Below are 24,768 nucleotides of genomic sequence, written 5' to 3'. Positions count from 1 at the left end.
TTTGTTCTTTTTTCTCAGGTTTGTTGCGGCTATTCGGGGTCTTTTTTTTCCCCCATATGAGTCTTTGGTGAGTTTGTGCTAGGTCTGTGAAATCCATTGACATTTTAATGGGGATTGCATTGAATCTATAGATTACTTTGGTTAGTATGGAATGGACATTTTAATGATATTGATTCTACCAATCTATGAACACGGTATATTCCTCCATTTGTTTATGTCTTCCTGTATCTCTTTTTTCAATGTCCTATAGTTTTCCAAGTACAGGTCTTTTATATCCTTAGTTAATTTTATTCCTAGGTATATCAATTTTGGGGGGGGCAGTGGTGAATGGGATTGTTGTTTTTTTTCGGTTCTCTTTCTGTGAGTTCATTATTGGTGTATAAAAAGGCCATAGATTTGTATCCTGCTACATTGCCCACTTCATTTATTAGGTCAAGTAGCTTTTTGATGGAGTCTTTGGGGTTTCTATGTATAGTATCATGTTGTCTGTGAATAAGGACAGTTTTACTTCTTCTTTTCCAATTTGGATGCCTTTATTTCTTCTTATTGTCTGATCACTATGACTAGCACTTCCAGTACTATATTGAACAGGAGTGATAAAAGTAGGCATCCTTGTCTTGTTCCTGTTTTTAGGGGAAATGAGTTTAGTTTTTGCCCATTGAGTATGAGGTTGTCTGTAGGTTTGTCATCCATCCTTGCATCCCCAGAATAAATCCCAGTTGGTCATGGTGTATGACCTTTCTAATGTAATGCTGAATCCGATTTGCTAGAATTTTGTTGAGTATTTTAGCATCTATGTCCATCAAGGATATTGGCATGTAGTTATCTTTTTTGTGGTTTCTTTATCTGATTTTAGGTTTAAGGTAATTCTGGCTTCATATAAAGAGGTTGGAAGTGTGACTTCCTCTTGAATTTTTTGAAATAGTCTGAGTGGGGTAGGTTTCAGTTCTTCTTTGAATGCTTGGTAGAACTCCTCTGTAAAGCTGTCAGGACCAGGGCTTTTGTTTGCTGGAAGATTTTTGATTGCTGTTTAAATTTCTTCAGTAGATATTGGCCTATTCTTGTGTTGTTGTTTTTTTATTCTTCTTGATTGAATTTTAGAAGCTTGTATTTTTCTAAGAATATGTCTATTTTGTCTAGGTTGTCCATTTTCTTGGAATAGAGTTGTTCATAGTATTTTTTCATAATCATTTGTATTTCTGTGGGATCGGTTGTTATTTCACCTCTTTCATTTCTCATTTTGTTTCTTTGGATCCTCTCTTTGCTTCTTGGTGAGCCTGGCTAGAGGTTCATCAATCTTGTTTATGCTCTCAAAGAACTAGCTAGGGTTTTGTTGATATTTTGTTTTTTGGTGCTTTTTGTTGTTGTTGTTTTGGCCTCTATGTTGTTTATTTTCATTCTGATCTTATTATTTCCTTCCTTCTGCTTATGCTGAGCTTTTGTGGCTCTCTTTCTAACTCTTTGAGTTGTAGGGTTAGATAATTTATTACCATTTTTCTTGTTTTTTGAAGTAGGCCTGTAGAGATATGAACTTTCCTCTCAAGACTGCTTTCTCTGTGTCCCATAGATTTTTGGATTGTTGTATTTTCATTGTCATTTGTTGTCTAGGATGTTTTTCATGAATTGTTTGATCTCTTTGGTAACCCATTCATTGTTTAATAGCATGCTATTTAGCCTCCATATATTTGACTGTTTTTGAGCATTTTTATTATAGCTGAATTCTAATTTCATGCCATTGTGGTCTAAGAAGATGTTTGGTATGATTTTGATCTTGAATTTATAGAGACTTAGCTTGTGTCCTAACATGTGGTCTATCTAAATGACCCATGTGCACTTGATAAGAATGTATATTCTGTGGCTTTGGGGTGAAATGTTCTGAAGATGTCAATTAATTCCACCTGATCTAGTGAGTCATTTAGGATTGATGTTTCTTTGCTGATTTTTTCTTTAGAGGATTTGTCCAGTGGTGTTAGTGGGGTATTAAACTCCCCTACTATAACTGTTTTGCTATCAATCTCTCCTTTGATAGCCTCCATAAGTTTTTTATGTACTTGGGTGCATATATGTTTACCAGAATTATATCTTCTTGTTGAATTGCTCCCTTTAGTATTATGAAGTGGCCTTCCTTTTCTCTTGTTATGGCCTTCACTTTGAGGTCTAATTTGTCAGCTATAAGTATTGCTACCCCAGTTTTTATTTTTCATTTTCATTCGCCTGAAAACCTTTTTTCTATCCCTTCACCATCAGTCTGTGTGAGTCCTTTGTTCTGAGGTGGGTCTCCTGTAGACAGCAGATATATGGGTCATGTTTTGTTATCCACTCGGCTACCCTATGTCTTTCTATTGGCACATTTAATCCATTTACATTAAACATTATTATTGATAGGTACTTGTTTGTCACCACTTTTACTCTTTATGTCTGTTTTCCTTCTTCCCTTCCTATTTCTCCTATTTACAGCAGACCCTTTGGTATTTCTTGCTTTGCTGGTTTGGTAGTCCTTTTTTGTCTGAGAAGTTCCTGATTTCACCCTCAACTTTGTTTGATAGCATTGCTGGGTACAGTATTATTGGATTCAGATCCTTGCTTTGAATGACTTTGTATATTTCATTCCATTCCCTTCTGACATGATGTGTTTCTGTTGAGAAATCAGTCGATATTCTGATGGGAGATCCCTTGTAGGTAACTTTCTGTCTCTCTCTGGCAGCCTTTAATATTCTTACTTTGTCATTGGTGTTTGCCAATTTATTATAATGTGTCTTGCTGTCAGTCTTTTGGGGTTAATCTTGTTTGGGACTCTGTGAGCTGTGTGGACTTGTGTGAGTTTTTTTCTTCCCAATATCAGAGAAGTTTTCTATCATTATTTCTTCAAACAGTTTTTTTTATTCCTTGCTCAGTTTCCTCTCCTTCTGGCACCCCTATTATGCAGATGTTGTTTCGTTTCATGTTGTCCCTGAGTTTCCTTAGGCTTTCCTCCTTTTTTTAAAGTTTTTTTTTCTAGATGCTGCTCTGCTTGGATATTTTTTCCTACCTTGTCTTCTAGCTCACTGATTCAGTCCTCCACTTCTTCTAGTCTACTGTTGATGCTTTCTATTGAGTTCCTTATTGCAGCAATGTCATTTTTCATTTTTTCTTGGTTTTTCATTTACTCTTGGTTCTTACACATATTGTTGAATTTGTCTTTCATAGTTTTCAGCGTCTTTATGACCATTGCTCTGAATTCTTTCTCTGACTTATTGCTTGCCTCCATTTCGTTTACTTCCTTTACTGTTGAGTCCTCCTTTTCTTTCGTATGCAAGCTGTTTCTTTGTCTCCCCATGATCGCTCCTCTCAGGGTGTCTAGTTATGTAGCGCTCTCTCTCCCGTGTTGATTTAAAGGCACAAAATAAAACACAAGAAGATACAACATACAGGGCATCAAACACAAATGTATTCATAATACTAACAACCCCAAATAAAGGTGACCACCAGAGAAAATAGAATTAGCGGATAGAAAAGAGTGCACAAAATCATATGGAGGAAAGGAAAAAAATTAAGAGAGAAAAGAATGAGAAGAAAATGAATGGGGAAAAATATATGTATATGGGGAGAAAACTAAAAAAAAAAACACAAAAAAAACAAAACAACTTATCCAAAAAAATGCAAACAACAAACACCCAGAGGTGAATAGAAACAACAAATAACAACTAATCCCAAAAATGCAAACAACAAACACCCAAACAACAAACACCCAGGTGAATTTGTGGAGGCAGAGCTTATTTCCAGAAGGTAAGGTCAAGGAATTGAATAAATGGGGGAAAAGCCACGTATATATATATTTCCCCCTTTCTTTAATCTATCCGTTCATTTATTCATTTACTATTGGAAAAAGATAATAGAGAGTAGATAGGCCTGATTTGGTGATTGGAATTAATTAAATTATTAGTAGAAGAAGAGAATAAGTGAGGAGAGAAAAAACAGAAGCAAAAAAAGAAGAAAAATAAACTATCAAACAAACAACAACAAGACAAAGAATGAAAAGGAAAAAAAGGAAGAAAAAATTGGAAAGTGAAGAGAATAGAAGAGGGAAGTGTGCATGGACTTGGAGCAGGGGAGAGGAAATTAGATATATGAGTAAGATCAATTTTTAACAGGGAGTAAAAAGAAAGGATAGAGAAAAACTAAAGCAGGAGAAACAGGATGAAAGGAGGAAAATGAGGAAGAGAGTGTTGGCATAAAGGAAAAATTGAGATAGAGTAAAATAATGCTAAAAGAAAATGAAAATAGAATGTAGAACACTAATCCCAAAATAAAATAAAACTTTAAAAAGGTAAAATAGTAGTAATAATAATAATTAAAAATAAAAATATAATAATAAAAAGTAAAATCAAGTGAGAAAAAAATTTATTTTCTTAAGTAAAAGATAAAAAATAAAAAAGTGAAGTAGTGAAGGTCATTCACTTCCTGTACTGTTCTGCTTGGTACATCTGTTTCCTGTCTGGTAGTCAGCACAGTATTGAAGTTCCCTGCAATCCACTGCTTCTCTGTGTGATAAGCCACAACCCTGTTTTCTGGCAGGCGGGATCTCTCTGCTCACTTTGTTTCTCTGCCTGCCTTCAGTTGTATTTACGCAAGAGTCAATTTCTGACACAACCCCTGGGTGGCAGTGTTTCTGTATTAATATCCAGCATTAAATGGCCCCTCTACCTAGTGTTAAATTCTTCTTTCCCTTTATCAGTTTATTTTATTCATTAGATTTCACATGAATGAGATCATGCCATACTTATATTTCTCTGACTAACTTTTTTTCACTTAGCATAATACTCCCCAGATCCATCCATGCTGTTGCAAATGGTAAGAGTTCTTTCCTTTTTATAGCTGGGTAGTATTCCATTGTATAAATGTACCACAGCTTTTTTATTCACTCGACTGCTGATGGGCACTTGGGCTGTTTTCAAATCTTAGTTACTGTAAATTAGCAGTGCAATTTACAGTAGGGGACTTAGCAAGCAAAAGCAAGGAGGTAAAAAGAAAAAAAGACATAGGAAGCATGGACTTGCATCATTTTCCCCTAGCACTACACAGCCAGTATAGAACTTCAGGCTGCCTTTCTGGGCCCATCCCAGCAGAGGGTTTAGATCTATAGTCCCCCTCTGCTAGCAGCCCTTTGGACCCCCTTTCACATTCGAGGGCTACACTGACTCCAACAGCCACGGATTATGTTGGGCGCAGTCTTCCTCTGAGACTTTACTCCCTGTTGCGCAAGTTTCTCCCTCCAGTCTGGATACCAGATCTCACCTTTCTCTTGGCGATATCTGACCTTTCTGTCCACAGATTGCCTCACTAGCTGTTTAATTCACCAATTCCAGATTGGTGTTGTTTGATTCAGCTGTTCTTTCTAACTGCTCTATGAGAAGGTGCAGGGCCCGTCTGCATATTCAGCGCCGCTTTGTCTCCCCCTGGACAGACTTTTTAGGCACCCCCGGTCAGGGAGGCTGGAGTCCCGGTGTTCATGGGTTCGCATCTGAGGCAGCTGGTCCCTGGGCGTTGTGGTTGTAGGGTCCCGGGAGATATCTGAGGTCTCCCTGGTTGAAGGTAAGGCTGAGCTTCCGATCACAGCCAGTCTCCCCTTCAAGATGGCGTGGTTTCCGCGGCAGAGCCAGCCTCTCTGAGAGAGATTTCAGCAGCATTAGAGGCTGCCCGGCCAGGGGAGACCAATATACCAGTCCCCAACAGTCTCGTGGAATATATCTGTCCCTCACTCACAAATATAGACACTCCCCGCACATCCATGCACTCTCCAAGCTGGCTGCCGATGGGTCCCATTGGCAGTCATCTTGGATCTCCTGTATTCTTTTGTTTAATCTTTATTGCTGAAAGTATTATGTATGTCTCCTTTTTCCCCTGTAATCCTCCCCTAGCCTACCCTCTTCCCCCACCGCAGGCCTCCACCACCCCACTGTCAGTGACCATGGGTCATGCACACATGCCTACAAGTTCTTTGATTGATCCCTTCCCACCCACCCTCCCCTGCCTTCCCTCTGAGGTTCAACAGTCTGTTCTATGCTTCCGGCCCCTGCAGCTGCATCTATCTTGTTTATCAGTTTATTTTATTCATTAGATTTCACATGAATGAGATCATGCCATACTTATATTTCTCTGACTAACTTTTTTTCACTTAGCATAATACTCCCCAGATCCATCCATGCTGTTGCAAATGGTAAGAGTTCTTTCCTTTTTATAGCTGGGTAGTATTCCATTGTATAAATGTACCACAGCTTTTTTATTCACTCGACTGCTGATGGGCACTTGGGCTGTTTTCAAATCTTAGTTACTGTAAATTAGCAGTGCAATTTACAGTAGGGGTGCATGTATTCTTTCTGATTTGTATTTCTGACTTCTTAGGATCTATTCCTAGAATTGGGAACACTGGGTCAAATGGGAGTTCCATTTTTAATTTTGTGAGGAAACTCCATACTGTTTTCCACAGTGGTTGCACCAGTCTGCATTCCCACCAGCAATGCACAAGGATTCCTTTTTCTCCACATCCTCACCAGCACTTGTCATTTGTTGATTTGTTGATGATAGCCATTCTGACAGGTGTGAGATGGTACTGCATTGTCATTTTGTCTGGGATGATTAGTGACTTCGAGCATTTTTTGCATGTGTCTCTTGGCCTTCTGTTTGTCTACTTTGGAAAAGTGTCTATTTAGGTCCTTTGCCCATTTTGTAATTGGATTATTTGTCTTCTTTTTGTTAAGTTGTATGAGTTCCCTGTATATTTTGGAAATTAACCCCTTATTGATGTGTCATTGGCAATATGTTCTCCCAGGCAGTGGGCTCTCTTGTCATTTTATCACTGGCTTCTGTTATTGTGCAGAAGCTTTTTATTTTGATATAGTCCCATTTGTTATTTCCTTTTTAGTTTCCTTTGCCATCAGAGTTGTATCAGTAAACATGTTATTACAAGAGATGTCTGAGATTTTGCTGCCTATGGTTTATTCTAAGATTTTTATGGTTTCCCATCTTACATTTAAGTCTCTTATTCATTTTGAATTTATTTTTGTGTATGATGGAGTTGTTGGTCTAGTTTCATTTTTTTGCAAGTACCTGTCCAATTTTCTCAATACCATTTATTGAAGAAACTGTCCTTACTCCATTGTAAGTTCTTGCCTCCTTTGTCAAATATTATTTGAGCATAATGGCTTGGGTCAATTTCTGGGTTCTCTGTTCTGTTCCATTGAATTATAGGCCTGTTCATGTGGAGAAAGTAAGAAAAAAAACTTAGATTCTTTCCCAGCCATTATGTGTCAGTGGTTGAGCATCAACCTATAAACCAAGAAGTCCTGGTTCAATTCTCGGTCAGGGCACAAACCTTGGCTCAATCCCCAGTAGGGAGTGTGTAGGAGGCAGTTGATCAATGATTCTCTCTCATCATTTATGTGTCTATCTCTTCTCCTTCTCCTTTCCTCTCTGAAATCAATAAAAATATATTTTAAAGAATTTAGACTCCTCTGGCTTCTCACTTGCTATGAACCACCCTTCCTGTCCAAGGATGCACAATTACAGTAGCCAGACCATGCATACTGATGTTTATAAGATTGAAATATTCTTCATCAAGAATCACTACTGCCTGGCTGGGTTTGCTCAGTAGTTAGAGTGTCAGCCCGGGGTTGTGAGTTTGATTCCCTGTTAAGGACACATACCTCAGTGCAGGTTCAATCCCAGTCCCAAGTTAGAGCATGTATGTGGGAGCCAACCAATCGATGTGTCTCTCTCATGTTCATTGTTTCTCTCTGTCCCCTTCTCTGTCTTTATTTTACCCTCCCTTCTCCCTCCCTTCCACTCTGTCTAAAAAATCAATTTTAAAAAACCTCAGAGGATTTTTTTTTAAAAAAAGAATCATTGTAAAGGATACTCAGACAATGAAACAGTCAATAAATGTGCTTTCCAGAAAGCTGTACCCCTTAGGGTTTGCTTGAACATCAGTCATTTTTGTTGAGCATGCTGTCATAATGAAGAGATTTCCAAGATATTTTTCTGATTAGAATTGGTAGCCAGCATATTATATTAAATATTCATATATATATATAAATATATATATGAAAAGAACTGGAATCAGTTTCAGAATCATGAAAACAGCATTTTTAAAACTAAAAACTATGTTAAACAGGTTTTAAAATAAATAAAAACAACTGTAAGAAGTATAATTTGTTATAGTACAGTATCAAATTTCTATATAGATTTTATACTTCAGTGGGTAAAAGAACTTATTTCAATGACATTCATTTTGCTTTCATCTGTGATGATAATGGATGCTTTTTATTTTACCATGGAGTGCAAAAATTGCGCTGGACAAAAATGGTTCTTTGAATGTAGTTTTAACTGCTTTTTACAATTTTTAAAATTTGTCTTGTGGTCATAAGATTATAATTTTTAATTGCCTTCCAAAAAGAAAAATGTTAAATAATGTCTGGTCTCACTGAACAAATCAGAATTTCAGTTGTTCTTGAGTCAATTGGCTTATAGACTTTCATGCACACACAAATTTATTATATTTTCAACTTCTTAACTTAATTTAACCTATTATGCTTAATACCCAACATTCATAGTACTGTACTACAGATTTTTTTCCCAGCAATACATAAATCTTCTGATTTTTTGTTTATGATTCCACTTAGCAAAAGGCCTGCAGAAGTGATTTATTATTTGGATATTTGAAGAGGATACATTTAATGATTTTTTTTGAAAACTGTTTTCACTCCATACTCAGATGTGCTTCATTGTCAAGTAATATTTAGATTAGGTTCTTGAATTGAAATGATCTACTGCCTTTAAAAAAAAATCGAATTTGACTGAAAATTTTAAAAAATGAATAAATAAAAAGACTGCTCTGGTAAATTATACCAAAATTAAGTAAAATAAAAGGTAAAATGGTTCTGGCTTCTCTGTGGAACATAAGACTATAAAAAGGGAAAGGGTGTAGTTGGGAAACAGTAAGGAGGCTATTGCACTAGCCCATGTGAGAGAAGGTGCTGGCTTAGACTAAGGGGTTAGTGATAGTGATGGTGGAAAGTGATACTATGTGGATACTTTTTGAAGGTAGAGCTCATTGAATATGTAGAGGGTGGCAAGTCACTTAACCTCAGTTTCCCCTTTATAAAATAGTGATGATAGGTACCTATTATTGGGCTACTAATATGGGAAGTGTGTAGACCAGTGCCTGTCATAAAGTAAGTACTCTCTATGTTAATTTTAATGTCACTATTTAAATCATCATCATCATCATCATCATTATCATCATAATTGAGTTGGATATGAGCTATGAGAGAGGAATCAGGAATAACCTAAGGCTCCTGTCCTGAGAAAACTGGAAATATGGACTGCATTTTATTGAGATGGGGGAGATTAGAGAAAGAACAAGTTTCACAGTAGTGGGAATTCATATGATTTAATGGGTTTTTTTAGTGTATATATCTGTATTTTCTATGGCTCTATAAATTAAGCATTCAAAAATAAAGTGATGGGTGGGTGTGAGTGTGCCCAGCAGTGAAAAGACATCCTGTCCAGCATGGGTTCCCACCTTGCAGCCTGAGCTGCCAGGACAAGGCTGTGCTGCCCATGACTCTGAACTGGAATAAGCAGAAGGATTAATAATGGTGGCAGAGTAAGTGGATGCTGCACGGATATGCTCCTAGGAACAAACTGGAATTACAACTAAAATACAGAAAAACTTCCTAAATAATCAACAGAAAACTCACAGGAAAGAACCCTGATAACTCAAAGACCAAAAGTGGAGACCACATAGAGTCTGGTAGGATGGGCGAAGGCAAGAAAGGGCTGGCCAGGTGCCCACAGACAGCAACTGAAGTCCTGCAGAGATATCTCGGCTATAGGGGTTGCCATTGAGAACTCTGGGATCTAATCCCAAAGCTGGGCACTCCAGCAGAGAGCACCAAAATTGAGTAGGATACCCACATAACATCTGGCTGTGAAAAGCAGTGGGGTGCTGTCTGCCAGGAAGTGACAGCTGAAAAATTAGGGCCCTCTATATTAAAGGGCCAATGCACAGTATTCCCTGTGTAGTTACCCACCTTGTGCTCTGGCAGAGGGAGGGTGAAGTGGACTGGAGCTGTGAGAGCAGAAGCCCAGACTGGGGACCCAGGGATAGAGCTCAGAAGACAAACTGTACAAACACATGCAAAAAGATGAAACTAGACCACCAACTTATACCATATACAAAAATAAACTCAAAATGGCTAAAGGACTTAAACATAAGATGGAAACCATAAAAATCTTAGAAGAATCCATAGGCAGCAAAATAGCAGGCATATGTAATAGCAATATATTTACCGATACAGCTCCTAGGGCAATGGAAACTAAGGAGAAAATAAACAAATGGGACTACATCAAAATAAAAACCTTCTGCGTAGCAAAAGAAACCATCAACAAAACAACAAGAAAGCCCACTGCATGGGAGAACCCTTTTGCCAAAGTTATCTCTGATAAGTTATCTCAAACGTTACAGGGAACTCATACAACTTAACAAAAGGAAGATAAACGATCCAATCAAAAAATGGGCAAAGGACCAAATAGGCACTTTTCAAAAGTGGACAGACAGAAGGCCAAGAGACTTTGTAAACATGCTCAAAGTCACTAATCATCTGAGAGATGCAAATCAAAATGACAGTGAGGTACCATCTCATACCTGTCAGGATGACTATCATCAAAAAACACCAAGTGCTGGCAAGGATTCAGAGAAAAAGGAACCCTCATGTACTGCTGGTGGGAATGCAGACTGTTGTAGCCACTGTGGAAAACTGTATGGAGTTTCCTCAAAAAACTAAAAATGGAACTCCCATTTGACCCAGTAGTCCCACTTCTAGGAATATGTACCAAGAATCAGAAACACCAATCAGAAAGGAAATATGCACCCCTGTGTTCATAGCAGCACAATTTACAATAGCTAAGTTTGGAAACAGCCTAAGTGTCCATCAGCTGATGAATGGATTAAAAACTATGGTACATCTACACAATGGAATTCTACGCTGCTGTAAAAAGAAGGAACTCTTACCATTTGCAACAGCATAGATTGACCTGGAGAGCATTATGCTAATCAAAATAAGCCAGTCAGAGAAAGATAAATACCACATGATCTCACTCATTTGTGGAATATAAAGAGCAACATAAACTGATTAACAAAAATAGAGCCAGAGGGGAAAAAATATTTTAGAATATAATACAAGTAATCCTGTTATTTGCAGATTTTTAATATTTCCTATAACTTTTGTGATATTATATTATGTTAGTACTGTTTGGGTAATATTATTATATTTAAAATCTTTTTTTTCTTGAAATATTTTTTAAAAATCAATTTAAAAAGCTTTAAAAAAAAAGAAAAAGAATAAAGAACAAGAAAATCAGTATAGAGCCCAGAGTTGGCATGGCGTCTGGATACTGGCTTACTGGGCATGCTGCTTTTCTGGTCAAGCAATGCATTTACAGGGACATAAAAGTTATCTAAGTTTTGGTTTGCTGACATGGCACCCTGGGCAGGAGCTGTTCCATCTTGGGCCTAGAAGCTTATATCAACACTATTAAATGAAAGACCAGCAGGTCAAAACCAGCAAAGCTGGTCCCACACAACCCACTCTTACCATGAAGTCAAATAGCCTTACGAAAAGAAAAAAAAACATTCAATGTGAAACTATTCTGAAAACTGTACTCAGGATAAATGTGATATATTAAATAATAAAAATGTGATGAAAGAAACCTATTTAAGTAATTCTAACTTATTTGATTGTATAATTCACACTCACCTAATTGAATGCTTACAAAGTTATTTTTACAATCATGAATTGGTAATATTCTTTCTAGAAACACTAAGTAGAGAAAACAAAATTATCTTCCTAAAAATAAAGCACGTTGTCTTTCTCACCCTACAGATGACCCAATATCTCCCTACCTGGGATGGCTGTTAACTATCACAGAGACCAAACAGCCACAGCCCTTACCAATGCCTTCTACTGGGGGATGCTGGGCCCCCCTGGTTGACTACCTCCCAGAAACCATCACCCCTAGGGGACCACTCCACAGGTGAGCAGCATGTACACATAGAGAGAAATGACCGCTTAGTTTTGACTGGACTTTTCTCCCTAGAAGAAGAGGGAAACGTGTTCCAGGTCCCATCAAATGAAATAAACTTTGAAATCAGAGGGACCCTGCATGACTTGAATTGTAGCTCTCAGCACATTGGTAGAGTTTGGTCAAATGTTAACCAATGTGCAAAGCTGCCATGTCATACTTACTTGATATAGGTCTTCATTTTTTGTGCATTTTAGATTGTAAGCAAGTTGAAGAGAGGACTCTTGTCTTTTGTTTCTCATCATGACTCAGCTCTTATTACCTAGTAACAAGTATGTTGTATAATTAGCTCAACTGATGTTTATTCTTATGGAGCTCTGTGCATTTTCAGAAGTTAAACTCCACTTCCCTGGAAGAAGGTTCTTACATAGTTCTTCAGCAAAGCTTACTAGTATGTGTTGTATTTAATTGTGACTTAATGATCTATACATGTATTCCCATTCTCTGTAGAAGTTGCATTAACTTTGTCATTTCATTGATTAGGTGCAATATTGCTGTGATTTTTATGACTGAGATGGTGGTAGATCACAGTGTAAGAGAAGACTGGGCTCTTCACCTGCCGTTATTACTTCATGCTGTCTTCTTAGGTAAGACTGGATCCAAGAGGAATTCTAGCCAATACATCTAAACTCTGTGGAGATAATTCAGAGAGCTTTTATTTACATAGACATCTGCTTTCCTGCTCTAAAATTCAGTTGATCAGGCATTGTTTAAAATGGTCCTATGACTCCAATATAAGTTATGTGGCACCTCACTCATGTTATACCTATGAAAATATCTAAAACAAATTGGCCCTCTTTGAGGGTCTTTGTCTAGATGTGATAAATTTTTTTAAATATATTTTTATTGATTTCTGAGAGGAAGGGAGAGGGAGAGATAAATAGGAACATCAATGATGAGAGAGAATCATTGATCAGCTGCCTCCTGCATGCCCCACACTGGGGATCACGCCCACAACCCGGGCATGTGACCTCACCAGGAATCGAACCCTGACCTCCTGGTTCTTAGGTCGATGCTCAACCACTGAGCCATGCTGGCCAGGCTAGATGTGATAAATTTAAAGCCATTAGACATAATTAGTGCATAGAGAGAAAGAATATAGACTGCAGCAGGCCACGCACTGAGATTGTAACCCAAGTTGTAGAGCAAAAATGGGAGGAGGAAAATCGCATAACAGCCGAGCATACACCCAGCAGCGCTGCTGATGCCTGAACGGTATGTGGAATGAAGTGGGCGGGCATCGGGAGGCCACTATGGCACGGGGCAAGCACTATGGGCAGTCTATCTGAAGTGTACCTGGCGTAGGAGACGACCCCCCACTTGGAGGCATATTTTTCAGGGCCAAAAAATCGTCTTATACGCCGGCAAATACGGTAGTGCATAGAGAGAAAGAATATAGACTGCAGCAGGCCACGCACTGAGATTGTAACCCAAGTTGTAGAGCAAAAATGGGAGGAGGAACAACCAGGCAGGGAGTTCAGTTATGGAGAGCCTCAAGAAGGAGGAATGCTAACTATCTCAAGAGGTCAAGGGAAATCTATCTATCATCATTTTATGAGAATATTTGATTTAAGGAATAAAATGTTTTATTTTTCCCTAAGCCCAAATTCTTTATGTTGGTACCATAAACAGTAACAAAGAAAGCTAAACATTCTTTTAAGATTTCCCTTCCCCTGGTGTTAGGGAATCTTTACTATGCCTGGAATCTAAATGAGATTAAAAATTGTTTTTACTAAAAGATTCCACATCACATTTTTTTCCAGGATTGGACCATTACCGGCCTGAAGTCTTCGAACACAGCAAAAATTTGCTTCTTCATCTCTTGATTGCACTGTCCTGCAACAGCAATTTCCATGCCATCGCCTCTGTGCTCCTGCAGACTCGAGAAATGGGGGAAACTAAGACTCTAACAGTCCAGCCAGCTTATCAACCTGAGTATCTCTACACAGGTAACAAAAGGAGGTGTGACTGAAAGCCTGAGACAGTCACAAATTCAGAGATTACCAAAGGTGTCAGTGGAGCCCATTTTTCTATACTCTAATGCTCTTACCCCCCACCTTTCCAAGTAATAAAATAACAGCTCAATAAATAGGCCCTATTTCACTGGATGTCAACATGCCTCCCAAAATCCTTCTTTGTTATTATTTTCATGTATTTTTTCCTTATTATTATGTTTCTGCTTTCATTAAATATGTTTCTGTCAATAAATTGAACATTAAAATGTCCATTGAACAAGAGCTTTTGTCTAAAACCCTGAAGGATGAGAACACAGGAAATGGTGACCTTCTCCATCACCTTGCGAATGGGTCATTGCCAAGGTGCCAGATAATTACTATATTCCTTCTAGTTTCTCTGAAGGAAAAGTCACTTTATTAAATGACTGACTTTTCTGGAAAGCATGAATGAGTGAAAGTCTATTAAAAACCACTGCTGTTTTGAAACCAAATATTTCTTCTTAGAAATGAGAACAGAAAGCATTAGCTGAATCAAAAAAATAAAATTACTCTGTTATATCCAGCTGTTCATGAAAACTTTCCCAAAAGGATTAACCAAGAGTTTTTATTTAGACCAGAATATTTTAAATATCTTAAAATGATGATGAACTAACAGAGTTCTTGGGCTACCTTCTTATCTAATTATTTTGTACATTACACTCACATTGGACATGGTATGGCATTTCATACGATGTTACTATGTACTTTCTTCATAATCTTGAAATTAGACCTTTCATTCATCACTGGTATTCAGCACTGCCTTGTCTTCTGAGATATGTTAACATATGTCTTTGGAAAACTAATATGAAATCATTAACTCTGAGGTAGAAGGACCACTGACCTGTTCATCATTGAATACTTTCAAATATATTTTCCATATTATTATTATATTTTATTATAAAGTCTTTATATTGAACACACTACACTTAATTGAAAATAATTCAGCAGCCTTTCAGAGACATTTTTAGAAAATTCTCTTTTCTTTAGATGCTTAATTTAAAGAATATGAAACATTCTGGCTGTTCTAACGCCCCAGGATAAAGATGTTTTCCATTAAGCACATTATTTTAGGCTGAGAAAATTGTAACATCTGTTAAGTTGTGCATCTCTGAGTTGGCGGTTTTATATCCACTATCCCACTGATGCAGCTTAAATGGTTGAGAGTGGAGATTTACAAAACAAAACACAGAATCCATGGACAAGACAAACAATAGATAATTGGAATGATTGAATCTGTAGCACACTTAAATTAGGTAGGTGCACAAAAGGTTTGGGAGGAGTCTCCTTTTCATAAATATTTATTGAACACCTTGTTTCAACTGCAGTTGTTTTCAAACCCACACTAAGAACTTGTGATAGAAATTGTCTTTATCTTATCATAATACAAAACTGAGGTACAGAGAAATCATATCAACTTCCTGAGATTTTAAAGTAAATGGCAGAGATGATATTCAGACCCAGGCTCCTCACTCCTAATTCAATATTTTTGTCAGACACACCAGAACTATGTACTTTTTATGATTTTTAAGTAGAGGGAAATGTGTGTAAGTTTTCAAACCCACAACACATTTAGAGATGTAGAATGTTAGCCAAATACAAAGTGGGGGAAAAATCACTAGTATTTTCTTATACCATATGGCTTTGACTAATATGATATATATTTTGTTAAAACAACTAACATACACTAAATATTTGTGATTCTAGGCACATTTACTCAAAAAGAAGATGTATAACTTACTCATAATCCCTTAAATAACTGGTATCCTCAAAAATTATATCATTGTATCAGTCTAGTATCCAGGCATAACTTATTAACAGCAGTTAGGTACAGATGTATAGTGGAACACAAACACACAACTTCTTTTTCAGAAAGCATAAATTAAAACCCCATAGTAGAAATTTATTTATTAAATAGAAATTTTCTATTCTCCTATTACTAAATGCACTTTGATTTATACAGAAGTGTAACTATTCCATAAGTAAGGAAAGAATATATGTCTCTTTAATCATAGCTATAGCCAAAATAAAATGTTTTCTCAAAAAAAGAAGAGAGATAACTGCATACTTCTGTATGCTCACCTCCTGACCTCATTATATGTCCTGCCCAGCACAACTCCCCGTGACCTTCTTCTCAACCAGGTGGCTTTGACTTCCTGAGGGAGGACCAGTCATCACCAGTGCCAGACTCGGGGCTGAGCTCCAGTTCCACCTCTTCCAGCATCAGTCTGGGAGGCAGCAGCGGGAACCTCCCACAGATGTCCCAAGAGGTAGAAGACGTAGACACCACTGTTGAAACAGATGAGAAGGCCAACAAGCTCATTGAGTTCCTGACAACCAGGTAAGGAGGGCAAGGAGACAAGCGGCTGTTTTCAGGTGAGTTTTTTTAGACAGTGCCATCCTTCAAAACCACTCAGATGGAAAAGTAAGCCCAGAGCCCTAGCAAAGTCCTTGTTTTCTCCTCTAAATTGCACTTGCTGGAGTCTGAGTATAAAGCAGACACTGGTAGAAGGTGTCTAAGATCCCTCTGATGTCAACATTTTGGGGGAGAGGTAGTTTTTGTATAATGACAGTGCAGCAGATGGTGTCAGGATATGGTAGCGCCCCTCGGTGAGCATGATTTTGTTCATCTATTAGAGCTGCCAGGATCTGGGAGCCCTGAAACTTGGCAAATAACCTCACTGTGGAAGCCAAAGGTATCAGCCACAGTTGACCCAGAAGCAGCTGCAGAAGGATCCAGGGTCTGCTCATCCAGTCCAAAGAGTCATTTATAAATGGAAGTCAGAAACCAGAAACAGTAGGAAACATGATAGGAAAGGAACCAAACAAATAATATATCAAAATCAAGAAAAAGTGGGCGTAATCCACATTTTTAGGTCTTCTGGTTCTTCTAATGAACAATTTCATTTCAGAGTTTCTACTACCCCAATGTCCTGCATTTGTATAAAAGCATGCTCACGTGTGACGTGGGCGTACTCTTGTGTTGGGAGTCTAGTCTCAATTTGTGTTATCTGATATTTCCCATTATTTTTCTTTCTTTAACTAATGCACCAAATAATGAAAAATAGAGCATTTTCTTTCCTTTGTTAGTGGTTCGGGGCATTCTGCATAGCTAGCTATCAGCTCCATGTGGGATTTAATGTTCAGGGAACAGGAAAGGGCTGATGGTGCCCACACACGAGGTACTTCAGACACCTGAATGCTTTGTTGTCTTCTCTCACCATTGTCAATGCCATGTGTTGGGAAGGGTGTTCTCCAAAATTCTCACCTCTGGCTCCATCCTATTCTTACTACCAAAAAACAAGTAAACAACAGAGACTGTATCTTCAATTCGGTGATGCGGGAAGCCACCGCTTGCCAACACTGTCATGAGCGTGCACCAAGGAACTCAGAAGCGGGTGGATCTTGAGCGTTAGCAGGGCTGATGCTAGGCACCTATTGTTCATGTTGAGATAGCGGTGGCTCCAAGCAATCTCCTGACCTGATAGCCTCCAAGTAAATGTTTACTGGACCTTACTGACCTTTACTGACCTTTGAGGCTGTCTGTCTGCTACGTGCTTGCCGTGCTTTACTGAGGGCAAGATGTGTATCTAAAACTGAATAAAAAGCAAACAAGGCCAGGACTCTGGGTGTCTCTTCAAGAAAGAGGCTCCACCTGTCTCCCACCCCTTAATAATTCATATTTTTGTCAAGCATTTTCATTTGTGCATCGGCCTCTCCTGCAGATCCTGAACCTCGCCGTACAGGTCGCGGCAGGTTCCACAGTATTCAGCAACCTAATGATGTGATCCTGATAAAAGCATTATCTTCCCAAATGCTGAATGTGCAACTGAGGCTGTGTCTACATCTATATTGTATTTACCATTGTATATGTCATTTTATTTAACAAACACCCATGGAACATCTATCATGTGACAAACACTGTTCTGGCGAATTGAAAGGTTTTTGTTTTGTGTTTAAATGTTGTGAGGTTTTCGTTTTGTGAGTAAAATATTTTAAAAAGTGTTTCTATAAATTAGCCAGATCTGTTTGAGTATGCTCATAAACTTTATAAGCCTGAAATTCTCCCCCAAATTAGTGAAATTTTAAACATATATATTGTGCCTTTGGAATTAGAACTGCATAGATGGTTTTCAAAATGCAAAGTGACAGTTATATTTTTGACACTGTGTGTGCTTTGTTTCAGGGCATTCGGTCCACTTTGGTGCCATGAAGACATCACACCCAAAAATCAGAATTCAAAGAGTGCTGAACAACTCACAAATTTTCTACGGCACGTTTTGTCCGTATTTAAAGATTCTAAATCAGGTACTTCCTCCTGTTTCCCCAACTCCATTCTACTTTCAGGATTTTTTTTATAATTGAGCTCATTCTTCACCCATATGACTACACTATATATCATATATAGTATATATCAGAATTTATACTATATACATATATCGCACTATAGTTACGATATATGATATGAATGATATATATTGTATATATTTCTGAATTTGGCATCTATAGCAGAAGACTATTCATAGGGGAGTTTTGAAATTTATTCCAGATGTGCCTGACTGATACTGTCATGTATACTTGCATTATACTCTATCAAATAACATCCTCAAAGTCACCGTTCTCCTCACATCATTCCCTCACTAGAATTAACTATGCCCACAATATTAATTTTATTTAAAGAAGGCCATGAGAAATAATTCTTATTAATTTATTTGGCATGGACTCAACTGTGAGAAGTTGTCAACCTTCAAACTGTTTTTAAAAAAAGAATTTTGTGATAAAATGTTTTTTACTTTAAAAATAGTTGCTAACAATTTAATTGAATATTCTAAATCCAGTGTGATTGTTAGACTATAAGAGCATCTAACTAACAATCACACTGGATTTGCTCTTCAATAAGAGCATCATATTGAAGCCATTAGCTAAATTCCATTTGAATTCGAGTTGGCCTGGGCTGATCAGTGTGTGAAATTTAAATGTGGTCTTTCAGCTCAGTGAAACAACTGTTCCTATCTCTGTCACATACCTGGCTGAACACATTAACCATGGCTCACTGGCTACTCTGATAATTAGCACGTGTCACAATTTGACACATTCCAGATTAGCCATATTTCTTTTTGTTATCAGGGGATACTTATTTTAAAAAGCAAAAATAATAATACATAGAAAGTCATTACAGGAATAGGACGACTTGGCTTCCAGTCTTGAGTTTCCCCTTTGGAATTTCTTTGAAATATGAAGACCTCTTCTCTTGGTATTTTCCTCATTTAAAGGTTACTTTAAATTGCACATAGTACAAAGGAAGAAATTCACTGTTGTATGTGATCTATTTGTCTAAAACCCTTAACTGTATGATGTTAATAAAAATGAGAAAACATATGAATGCCTTGCACTTTATTCTTGGCAGGTGTATTTTCATACCTTACCCAACATAATCCTTACCCACTAAAATTTCCTTCTACATCGCTGCCTATTTCTGCTATAGCACAATAAAATGTATTCCTGGAAACATTTGTGTTAGTCAGGGTAGCATAGCTGCTGAAACAAACACCTCCCAGAGCTCAAACACTTAACACAATCGGTTATGTCTGAGTCACATAACAATTCAGTGTGGATGGTGGGCAGGAAGCCTTCCACCTGGTGGTCAGAGACTCTCCAGCCTGTGGCTCTGCTACCTGAAGAGGAAGAGAGAGTGAGGGATTAAGCAGAGGAGTTCACACTCCAGTCCAGTGCTTCTTCCCACAACCCACTGGCTAGAACTCAGGTACAAGGTCACACCTAACTGCAAGGAAGGCTGGAAGATGTAGATCCATGTGTGACCGGGGAGATCCCACACATTAAATAGGTTTTCTTAAAAGCCATTGTCATATGGGTAGTGGAGTCTGCAGTCCTCCTAAGAGAGAACTTGTGTTTAGTTTTCAGCTCATGATAATTTAAATAAGATTCTGTTCACTGCCAGGGAGCTAGCCTGTCTATAAAATGGTTTAAGTAAAAAAACATATTTCAAAAACAAAGACAAAGAACAATTTTTAAACATGACCCATTCATATGTTGTGACGTGCCTCTGGGTTTAACCCTGCATTTCCGACCCTGGATTTGCTTGAGTCCACTTCCCAGGACCCTTCATTTACTTTGCAGGAACATTTCTTTTATATTGTCAACATGTCCCTGGGTTCAAGCAGCCAAGTGAAACTAAGAAGAATAACACTGAATTACCACCCCTGTTCCACTTTCACGTCACCATCAAATGTGCCACAGAGCTCTCCAGGTCATGAAACAGCTAAAATCACTGTTTACATCATGTGCTCTAACTCTTGGAGCCTGGTTTTCTCCCTGCAGAGAGGCAGGGCCCTTGTACAATGTAATAGCTCTGACATTAATTATGAGCTTTTCCTCACATTTTAATTTCCATCTGGTCAAATGGTTTTCTGATGACTAAGATTCCCTCCATGTTATTGAAAGAACACATATCCTGGTGGAGGTTCACTATAGCTGCCTTCTCTGCAGTGTCCACATTTCTATATCTGAGTGCTTACAGACCATGCTGAGGAGCAAAGACTTGGGCCCAGGCCTCAGTTGTGTTTAGACTTGACTAGATTCACTAATAGCTTCCTCTACATACCTAAGTACTCAGAACATTTGTTTCTAACAAATTGTCTTATTAAAAAAAAGGAGTAAAAATATCTGATGTAAAAAGTAGTACAGAACAATAATGTGAAAAAATAGCAGGGTTATAAATAGCAATATACTTGTGAACACGTATGTATCACATACTGTACTAAGCACTTTTAAAGTTGTTTAATTTCCATAAAACTTCTATGAGATAGATGCTTTTATTCATAAGTTAAAGATAAGGAAATAGGCAATAGAGAATAAGTTTCTTTCTGATTTATTAAAATTTATGTGTTTGTTTTTTTAATTGTTAATTTTTAAATAAGTAACACCAGGTCATAGCCCTGTGCAGTGAACCTGTTTCAAACCTTCAGAAAACTACTGTTGCCCCAGACTTTGCAGAGTGATGGCTGATCTGGTCTCTGGCCTCTTGGTGCCCTAGGCTTCCGTCTGGAGCAACACTTGAGTGAGGTGGCATTGCAGACAGCCCTGGCAAGTTCTTCAAGGCACTATGCCTGTCGGTCCTTCCAGATATTCCGGGCAATCAAACAACCTCTGTCAGCGCATGCCTTGTCTGACCTTCTCTCCAGACTGGTGGAGGTGATTGGAGAACATGGCGATGAGATTCAGGTAGGGAAGGAAAGACTACCAAACACATCCTGTTTCTCTCATTTTAAAGAGAAGGAGCTAACGACTTTCTCAAAACCTTGCCTTGTCTCTCTTGCCAATTATTCCAGCACTTTGGACATGTACAATTCAAATTTTAGAGGTTGGCTTTTATATTTACAAAAGTCATTCCCTGAAGTGTTGTTCTAGAAACTCCACATATTTTATCTGTTTATTCAAGCTAACAACTGCACATTCTTTGGTGACTCTTCTTTGTTGTTTTATTATTTGTTTTATTTGGTAGAGGACAGGAAAATCATATGTGTTGTTTTGTCATTTTTTCACTAACATAGGACATAGTTGTCCAATCCCCCCACCTAGAGGAGATCTCTGTTGTATCTGTGTAAAGCACTACCTTTCTCTGCATGATCAGCCTTCAGTAAACTGGAAGAGCTGAAGAAGTAATGGAGAGAGTAGATGCCACAAGAAGACCCTCTAGAGCCCAGAGATCGGGGCCTGGGCAGGTTGAAAGTAAGAGCATTACCTGCTCTGTAACTTGGGCCACGCCTTCTTTTCCATCAGAAATTTTCCTACATCTAAGGAGGCCTGCACATCTATAGACCCTAGTTTATTTTCCTCCTCCTGGCCATGAGATGAGCTGTTTAAAATGCCACTGAGGCACAGCCATTGCATACATCTCTTAGTCTCTGCCTTCAGACATTGCAACTCTATATTTCAAATGCCCTCCATGTGTCTGATACCTTCAACCTTATCCCCTCCCTGTTAGATTTCAAATGAGATTGCTCTGTGGAGGAGCTCAGACCTAGGAAAATAAATCTTTACAATTATCTGCTAACTCCTGGACCAGCTGAATTCCTCAGTGGCCCTTAAAATTTGTTTTAAACTTTGTAAATTAAAGTAATAATAACTATATAATGTTTAATGATATTAAAATTACTTTAATAAAGTTTGCATTCATTAAATTTATGTCCAAGAAGTTAACAGCAGTTATAAGCTGTCAAAATGTTGTCTCTGCATCTTTGGCAGGGTTACGTAATGGAAGCACTCCTGACTTTGGAAGCTGCCGTGGATAACTTGTCTGACTGCTTGAAGAACAGTGATCTCTTAACTGTATTATCTCGGTGAGAGACAGCTTAATGACATTTGAAATCAAATATATTATACTAGATATTTGGGAAATGACCAGACTTTGGGCAAAGTCCAAAGAATAAATCTAGTTTTTGAAATCTATTGATGACCTGAAAAAGTATGACATTTTCCTAACTTAAAAAAAAAGTTGGGGGCGGTGGTGAGGATCTCTCTCTCTCTCTCTCTCTCTCTCTCTCTCTCTCTCTCTCTCTCTCTCTCTCTCTCTCTCTCTCTCTCTCTCTCTCTCTCTCTCTCTCTCTCTCTCTCTCTCTCTCTCTCTCACACACACACACACACACACACACACACACATATTATAAAAGTATTTTAAAATACCAGGAAGATAGATAGCAAATGTTATTTCTAAATAATACAAATAATGATTTTTTATTTTCTTTTTATGTTTTTGAGTATTTTTCAAATTTTATATAATATTTCCTATTACATTGTAAACAGAAACTAAAACTAAATATTATTTAAAATGAAGATGCACAAAACTTCATCTGAACCATCACTATAAAAACAGTTGAATATATGTTGATTTTACTTGCAGAATTTCTACCTTAGGATCTTTTTTTTTTTTTAGTGCCTTTGCTCCTGCTAGTGTTTAATAACCAGTTTCAGATCATTCACAATTCCATATTCTGCTCGTATCATTGAGTTCCTTGTGCTTTGAAACTGAGTCAGTAACGTTATATCTCATTGGGCCTTGTTTCATTGAGTATTTTTTATAGATAAGCAAGCTTAATGTGATTACTAACATAATATATATGTTACTACAGCTTCATCTAAATTAGTAAAATTTACCAGAATGTTGATAGTTCTACTTTTCAGCCTGAAATAAGCTTTGAAATCATTTTTCATAAGTTAAGTGCAAAAACTTCCTTTCATACAAACATGTACTATTTTCTTTCTTGATAATATGTTCATTTCTATTCTTATCAGTCAGTTAATAGAATATTAAAGTTTGTACATTTTATTTCATAATTATTTCTACCCAAATTTAAATGAACAAAAAAAGATCAGTAAACTTTGGCCAACTGCTTGTATCTTTAACCTATCAGTAAATGGAAGTTAGTATTGGGTTTTGTTGTTGTTTTGTTGGTGTGACGTTTGATTTTCTTGTTAAGGTTGTTAAGTTTTCTTTTTCATCATTTTAAGTTTAAGAAAATTTATTCCTTTAAGTTTAAGAATATGGGCAAAAAAGTAGTATTTCCAAAGAATGATTTTCCTCCCTTATTATTCATCAGTGGATCTTCACTGAAGCATGTTGGTTTCTCCTGAACATGTTTTTTTGAGAGCCATTTTTTAAAAATATATTTTTCATTATTGATAGTATTATAGATAAATCCCATTTCCCCCGTTTCCCCCATCCTCCCAGCCCCTACCAACCCTCAGATCCTCACTACCCTATTGGTCATGTCCATGGGCTATGCATATAAGTTCTTTGCTTTCTCTCTTCTCATCCTCCCAACCCCACATCAAGGTATTTCAGTCTGTTCCATGCCTCCATGCTTCAGGTCTTATTGTGTTGGTCATTTTGTTCATTAGATTCCACAAGTAAGTGAGATCATGTGATATTTGTCTTTCTCAATTTAGTTTATTTCACTTAGCATACTATTTTCCAGCCCATTCATGCTGTCCTAAAGGGTGAGAAACCCCTCTTTTTTACAGCTGCATAGTATTCCATAGTGCAAATGTCCCACAGCTTTTTTATCCATTCGTTTACTGAAGGGCACTTGGGCTGTTTCCAAATCTTAGCTATTATAATTAATGTTGCTATGAACATGCAGGTACATATATTCTTTCTGATTGGTGTTTCAGGGTTTTTAGGATATATTCCCAGAAGTGGGATTACTAGAACAAACAGAAGCTCCATTTTTAATTTTTTGAGCAAACTCCACACTGTTTTCCATAGTGGCTACACAAATCTACATTCCTACAAGCACTGAACTAGTGTTCCCTTTTCTCCACATCAGCACTTGTTATTTGTTGAATTTTTTATGATAGCCATTCTGACAGGCATGAGGTGATATCTCATTGTGGTTTTATTTGCATTTCTCTGATGATTAATGACTTTGAGCATTTTTTTTTCATGTCTCTTGGCCATCTGTATGTCCTCTTTAGAAAAATGTCTAATCAGGTCTTCTGCCCATTTCTTAATTGGATTGTCTTCCTTTTATTGAGTTGTACAATTACTTTATATATTTTGGATATTAATTCCTTATTAGATGTATCATTGGCAAATATGTTCTCCCATACAATGAGTTCCCTTTTTATTTTGATAGTG

At 37.5% G+C, this 24,768-nt stretch overlaps 1 protein-coding gene across 1 annotated transcript in view; it reads left to right on the top strand.

The window, feature by feature from the left end:
• Positions 1-24,768, top strand: part of FRY (FRY microtubule binding protein) — a 409,004-nt gene that overhangs the window by 274,846 nt on the left and 109,390 nt on the right. The window contains exons 37-43 of the mRNA XM_015570438.1: positions 11,922-12,072; positions 12,604-12,707; positions 13,884-14,069; positions 16,254-16,452; positions 18,298-18,419; positions 21,166-21,353; positions 22,377-22,471. Of these exons, the coding sequence (XP_015425924.1) occupies positions 11,922-12,072; positions 12,604-12,707; positions 13,884-14,069; positions 16,254-16,452; positions 18,298-18,419; positions 21,166-21,353; positions 22,377-22,471 (1,045 nt within the window). The remainder of the gene's footprint in view (positions 1-11,921; positions 12,073-12,603; positions 12,708-13,883; positions 14,070-16,253; positions 16,453-18,297; positions 18,420-21,165; positions 21,354-22,376; positions 22,472-24,768) is intronic.

This window comes from Myotis davidii, unplaced genomic scaffold (genome assembly GCF_000327345.1).
Source record: "Myotis davidii unplaced genomic scaffold, ASM32734v1 scaffold447, whole genome shotgun sequence".
NCBI lineage: Eukaryota > Metazoa > Chordata > Mammalia > Chiroptera > Vespertilionidae > Myotis > Myotis davidii.
This window is presented reverse-complemented; position numbering and strand designations above follow the sequence as displayed.